At 46.5% G+C, this 6,860-nt stretch overlaps 1 protein-coding gene across 1 annotated transcript; it reads left to right on the top strand.

Annotated features, from left to right (window-relative positions):
* Positions 1 to 2,946: 2,946 nt before the first annotated feature.
* On the top strand, positions 2,947 to 3,542 carry LOC123446613 (CD99 antigen-like). Its single transcript, XM_045123187.1, has one exon. The coding sequence runs from the start codon at positions 2,981 to 2,983 to the stop codon at positions 3,281 to 3,283; it is 303 nt and encodes a 100-aa protein (XP_044979122.1). The 5' UTR covers positions 2,947 to 2,980; the 3' UTR covers positions 3,284 to 3,542.
* Positions 3,543 to 6,860: the final 3,318 nt, after the last annotated feature.

The raw sequence follows: 6,860 nt of genomic DNA, 5'->3' as shown, positions 1-6,860 counted from the left end.
TTTCCCATGCGACGTTCCCCAACACCCTTCCGCTACTAGAGGGACGACAAAGATGACATCACAGACGACGATGACTGTACGGCGGGACATGGCGCCATGCATATGAGGTGGTCGTCCGGTATATGGTTTGGATTTTTTTAGCTTTTAGTTAAACGGTCGAAATATCGACCTTTGAATGTAAATTATTTCTCTACTTTAATTATACTTACATAGTTTGCATGAATTTCGTCCGGCTAGTTCAAACCATGATCCAAATGTATGCGGGCAGCATGAATGGCCGCCTCCGGCATCTGTGTGTGCAGACTGGTCCCTCCTATATATTGACGATTGCCGGAGCGAATTTGCGGGTCAACATTGGAGATGCCCTAAGACTTTGGTTTATTGTAGGAGCAAAAATATTACTCGCTCTCTTTTGGTTTATAGAGCTCAAATCTGAAATCCCATCAACCAAGGTAAATTGTGAATGAATGACACTAGTTTTAACTTGCCAATGAAATGTTTTGCACATTATTTATTCCCGAAGCAATAAGTGTAACACCATCTTTTTATTACTTGCGTGATGCATGTAGAAAAAGATGCATGTATGACCATTAATTTCTTTTCTTTTATTTATATGGATTAAATGTGGGGTGAGACTTAAAACATATTAACTCAGCTGGACTTAAAGTGAGTCTAATATAATGAAAATCTATTTTCTAAAGATGAACTCTATAAACGAGAAAGAAGGAAGTAGGTCATATCATACCGACAGATTAATGGTTTCACGTAATAATGTTTGTGTTTAACGAACAAACTCTTTAACTCCCTTAATTAGTGAATGGGACAAAGCTTATGTCTTCATTTCAGATTAAAAAAAATCAATGACTTCTGTGCAGATCCAAATTTCAGAGTAGCCTTACATGAATTCCAAGTTTCTGGTAAAAAACTTGATGTAATTTGTTGCGTGGTTACTCTTCTTTTTTGGGACAGTTCATAGAATTTTGAAAATCTGGTCATCTCACTAAGAACCAAAATATGTCTGAAATTCAGAATTTAAACCATTAGACATGGGACCCTAATTTTATGCTTCCAAAGTCACGTCTTTTCATGCTCTCGCCCAAAAGAAAAAAAAACAGTCAGAAACGTACAGAAAATGGAAAACAAATCGTGGATGTCTCCAAGCCTCCTCAAAGTCACGGTCTTCGTGGCGTGCTGTGCTTTTGTGCCGAGTGTCACTGCACGTTGATCATTAACGTTTGATTAGAGATCGATGACATTTACTCGGGCGGCCCCAATTTGCACGTGGAGAATAAGACACAGTTTGGGTGGGATTCGAATCCAGTGGAGTGGAATTCATTTGGTGTTGATGCGCACATGCAGTGCAGTCTTGCAGCAAGCGCAGACGGTATGCTCTTACATACAGGAACATACACTCATATCTTTTTATTGAAAACACATCATTGAAAGACCTGAAATAAATTCAGAAAATACAAATACTAACGTCACAATTTATTTCAGAAGACCTGAAATAGATTCAAGACAGAGAAATGAAGATCGCAATTACGGCCGGATGCACTGGACTACTCCCCGAGCTACTCTAGTTTTGATTGCTTTGCTGCAGGATCATGCATGCACCCCGGGCCAGCGTCGCAATCAAAGGTGGGCCGCCTCTTCTGCGCGTTGCCATGGTTTGCTTTGTAGGCCCAGGCTCTAGGCCTTTAGTTTATTTCTTGGACGCCTTCGGAGCTAAGAAAGCCAGGTAACGTGTACCTATTGTGAGCCTCCACGTCGTCGATGCATGCACCCGACCGGTCGGTTATTTTGCCTGGCGGATGTCCTTAATCTGTCCTCGCCAGCTTGCTTATGCTTCTCGTCACTCTGTGTGTGTGTGTGTGTGTTCGCGCGGGCGCTTATTCTATCTCTTCATACTTCACCAGTGGTACAAACCTAGTAACACAACCGGCAAGTCCAAGTGCAATGCACAGTCCTACACCTCACCATCCGATGGAACGCAATGCGGCACGTTCTTACCCTCTGCAATCTGTCAACTCGCGCATGTCCATTGAACGAGGCCTAGACTTTCTGGTACCCCGCTCTGCTCCACAAAATATCGTGGCGCGCAACCATTATTTGATCCAGTTAAAATGCGTGCGGCGGTCGCTCTGCGCGCACAGGATCCCGCTGGTCTAGATCCGACCCACTACAGCCGGAGCCCGTGACGAGAAAGTCGTTCATGGCCACGTGCGGGCGTCCGACCGTTGTCACCAACGTACGACAGTAGTCGACAGTAACAGCACAGCAAACAACTCTGCCTGCCGATTAAGGAGTGACAAGGTGACAAGGTAGCAGTTGTGGACTAGAATTGTTGTAGATTATGATCATTCGAACTGCTAAATCGATCGTCAGGACGAGATAAGGCGGTCATGGGGAAACCGGTCACGTCGCACACTAATTATAGTCTTAATGCACAACAATCACGTCACAAACCCAGGCCATATATTCATATACTTGGAGGGGCAAATGCTATATACCCTGTATTTACGGGAGAAATCGTATACACACCACACCCCGTATCAACTATGACGTAAGCGGCACAACGTCACGTCATGACGCGCGGGACGGCGCAAAACTCGACTGGCCGACATGGAGAGGGGCAGTGGAGTGCTACAATTTTCCTCTGCGTTTGTCTTCAACTTTCTGAAGGAAAAAAAGAGGCAATCCAACTTTTCGATTTTACAAGTATAATATCGCCCAGTTGATGCGAGTGAGGCGGGGAGCCCGATACACGATCCACTTGTCTATCCAATCACACACACAGACACGCATCGTGCTGCTAGTACGAGAGAGCTCCCATGTTAAGCTAATACCATTGGTTGCCAAAAAAAAAGTACTTCCTGCCGTGAGAGCCAAAAAATAAATGAAAATGCACTGGCAATTAACAAATGCCATTCAGCGCTACAAAGCCCACCTCCCCGTAGCAGCATAGCTCCCACCCTAGCTCATGCGCACGCACCCACTCCCACACAAAGACACTCGTTCACTCGCCCACGTTTCTCCGGGTCGGCCGGCCGGGGCTTGCTTCCACGCGCGCGACGCCATGGACGGGCAGGATCGTGGCGGCCAGGGCCAGGGCCAGAGGAGGAAGCCCGACGGGAACCGGAACCCCAAGCGAGGCAGCATCATCAAGACGATCATCTCCGACTTGACCGGCGGCGGCGGCGGCCCCGCGACTTCCGGCAGCGGCGGCGGCGGCGGCGGCGGCGGGGGTGGGGACGACGACACCGGCAACGGCAACGGCTCCTAGCGACCGAGCATGGCGCGCGGCGTGCGTACGACGAGATGGTTAGTTAAGTTTGAGTCTACGCAGCTATACTGGACTGCCGAATAATGCCTCTCGTTGTGCGTGTCGCCGGTAGTAGTAAAAAGATAGGAACGGGCGTGCGTTTGTGCCTGGTTCTGGTTGTGTGTGTCTTCTGTAACTCTTGATTAAGCACTCATGGGGGGTCGCCCGCGCCGGGCATCTGAGAAATGCTTTGGATCTCATCCATGGCTTATTTTCCGTCTGTTCTTCTTGCTGCTGCTGACCTGCTCTTGCTCTTCTTTCGTGCATGCACCTATCACCTATGGATGGTGTGGTGGATCGACCGCCCTCGTCCATGGATTCGGCGATCGACTTCTAAGCCATTAGGGTTTAGGCATCGGCAGTTTAATGGCGCGCCTTCTTCTTGATCCATGTATGTCTAGTGTAAGAATACATCTGAATCTACTGTTCATCCGGCCCTGTGGGCGCGTTAGGCATTCTTTAGTTTTCTCGACGAACGAATTAAATGGTCAGGCAAAACCTTACCTAGGATCACCAGCTTCGTTTTGTCTGCCTACATTATCCCGATCGACTCCCCAATCCACATCTCGAACATGTCAAAATTGACGCGCCCTACCGCACGTGCTCCGCACGAGCTTCGTACGGATCACCGATGAACATTACAATAACCTCACCTCACATGCATGGATCATCATTCATCCCATACGAGCTTCAACAGTGAAGAGTTAGAAAATATAGAAAACGGATTGGCTGCCAAGCAGGGCCATTCTGTGCTTATTTGCTGCAGTCTGGAGACAGGTGGACTCAATTCGCTGATGTTTGTTCGGTATTCCTATCCCGTGGGCTGTTTTGAGCGAAGTGAGCATGTGTTGGCTCACGTGTCATAACGGACCGGTCTTGCTTGCAGCTGGCGTGATTATTTATGTTCTTCGCCTTTTTTGTTTAAAATTGCTTCTTTTCTTGCACTAATTTCTTTTCTTGTGAGATCGTTTCATTTTGTACGTCTTTTTTTACTTGGGTCGCGATAACGACCACACGTGTGGACGTTAATGCATGTTGCCCACATGTCCTGTATCGTGTGCAAGGGAAACAATCCATACGTTTGCGTGTGGATAAAACAGTAACACTCACACGTCCGACCTTCTGCCCTTTCAATCCGCACATCTGGCCTGCCACCTTAAGGCCCCGCGTGCCCCTGCGTGACAGTTTCACTCAGTTGTCATGTAACACTGGAAAGACATGGCAAGTGACACGCATGCGGGCACGGTAGTTTCACTCAGTTGCCATGTAACACTAGTAAGACATGACAACTCACACGCATGCGGGCACGATAGTTCCACTCAGTTGTCATGTAACACTAGAAATACATGGCAAGTGACACGCATGCGGGCACGACAGTTCCACTTAGTTGCCATGTAATACTAGAAAGATATGGCAACTGACAGGCATGCGGGCGCGACAGTTCCACTTAGTTGCCATGTAATACTAGAAAGATATGGCAACTGACAGGCATGCGGGCGCGACACGAGTTTCACCACACGTCGGGTTGGCAACCGCGATCTCTGCGTGCGCGAAACATGCGTATGGGCGAACTGATAAACGTCCACACACCAGCCCCTTCCTATGTGGCATAAAAAATCTATCAAAAATTATCAAAATTGTGCAACCACGAACGGACAACTATCCATGCGTGTGGACGGTTTGCAAACGGACACACTTGTGGGCGTTATCTTTTCTCTTTTTTTATAAAAGAAGGTTTGTTTTGTTTTACTATACTTAGCTAGCAGTTTGCTTGAGTGCTTGTAGCCGTCGTTATATGGTCTACGGACTTGAATGCATATTTTTTAATTCTCGCTTATCTATATTTTCTTGATAGTTTTTTTACGAAAACTTCCGATCTATTCATCGTCAATCATGATAGTACAATAAGTACTAAAAATAATAAAGATTACATCTAGATTCGTAGACACCTAGCGACGACTACAAGCCCTGTGTCGAGCCAAAGGTGCGCCACTATCATCACCCCTTCCTCCTTCGAACTAGACAAAACGTGTTTTAGTAGATGGTCGGGAAGTCATCGTGCTAAGGCCTTATAGGATGAACGCATGAGAAGAGCAACCGCCATTGGTGAAGAGATGTTTAGATCGAAAGGATCCAACTTATAGACACACGAACATACACGAATAAGGACCGGATCCACGTGGACAAATCTTCACACGCCCTCTGATCCCATGAGATTCGCCAAAGATAAGCCTTCACACGCCCTCCGATGATGCTAGAAGCACCACCGGGACGGGGGATAGGTGAGGAGAATCTTATTCCATCTTCAGAGAGCCGTCATGGCCTCATCTATGTGAGCAGGACACAAAGCCTAAGAAAGCTCAAGGAAGCATCCAAAAACGAATCTCCCCTGCTAGTAATGGCCGAGGTCCACCACAGCTTCATGGCCCCAAGGCCACAGGAGATGAGACAGGCTGGCGTCGATGCTGGCAGGAGGCAAGAGGAACCCTAGCCCCATGGCTGGGTAGAGGGTTGTTTCCCTAGCGCCTAGGAACCCAAGGAAACGCCATCTAATGGATGCTTTGATCCATTTATAGTTGATGAATAGATTGAAAGTTTTTCTTAAAAAAACTTTTCATGGTTGTTTTTGTTATCGTGCAAGTACTTCGCCCGCCTATGAATTACTACACTTGGGTCTTGGTTTGATCACGGTTCAGACGTTGCGGGGACTAGTTTTCTTTTGCGGTTATTTCCCATTCACTAAGCATGATAGCCCATATTCAATAATATTGGCCAACATGATGATTCACCTGCACCATACATATGAGTTTCATTTTCATACTGCATATCCACTTAACCTAGCTAATCCATCGACAACTCCATTGACACTTCGATGAATTTTTGCAACTTTGGAACCCATGAGCTACTATAGGAGTGGAACTATATCATTAGTTATCCATGCTAGCACCAAGACAAAATCTTGCAACTGCCCAACTCCTTAAAGGTTGTTTCATTCGCTCTCTAGAATAATTAGCAGATCAATGGAAGTATGTGCACCTCGCACACCTTCCAGGCAATGCTCAATAAAAACGAGAAGACACTTTCCCCTCCCGCATTGCTTGCGCGAGCGACCCTGTAGGTGTCAACCCTAACCCCAAAAAGCCCCCTCTCCAACTGTTTTGGGTATCCTATGAAAATGCATTTATTCGCTTTGGGTTCAAGTTTATTAGGATGAAGCCTTTTGACATAAACATCTTAGCCCCAAACTTTAAAGAAACGATAGCTTAGGTTTCTCCAAACCATAGTCCATACAGTGTTATCTCAACGGAATTAAATGGTGCCCTATTTAAAGTGGATGTGGTTGCCTCTAATGCATAACCCCATAACGATAGTGCTAATTCGGTAAGAGACGTCATAGTATGCACCATATCCAACAGGGTGCGGCTACGATGTTTGGACACACCATCACACTATGGTGTTCCAGGTGGCATGAGTTGTGAAACAATTTCCACATTGTCTTAAATGTATACCAAACTCGCAACTCACTTATTCATCTCTA

The sequence above is a fragment of the Hordeum vulgare genome, chromosome 4H (assembly GCF_904849725.1).
Source record: "Hordeum vulgare subsp. vulgare chromosome 4H, MorexV3_pseudomolecules_assembly, whole genome shotgun sequence".
Taxonomy (NCBI): domain Eukaryota; kingdom Viridiplantae; phylum Streptophyta; class Magnoliopsida; order Poales; family Poaceae; genus Hordeum; species Hordeum vulgare.
The sequence above is the reverse complement of the archived record's forward strand: the minus strand, read 5'-3'. Positions and strand labels throughout refer to the sequence as shown.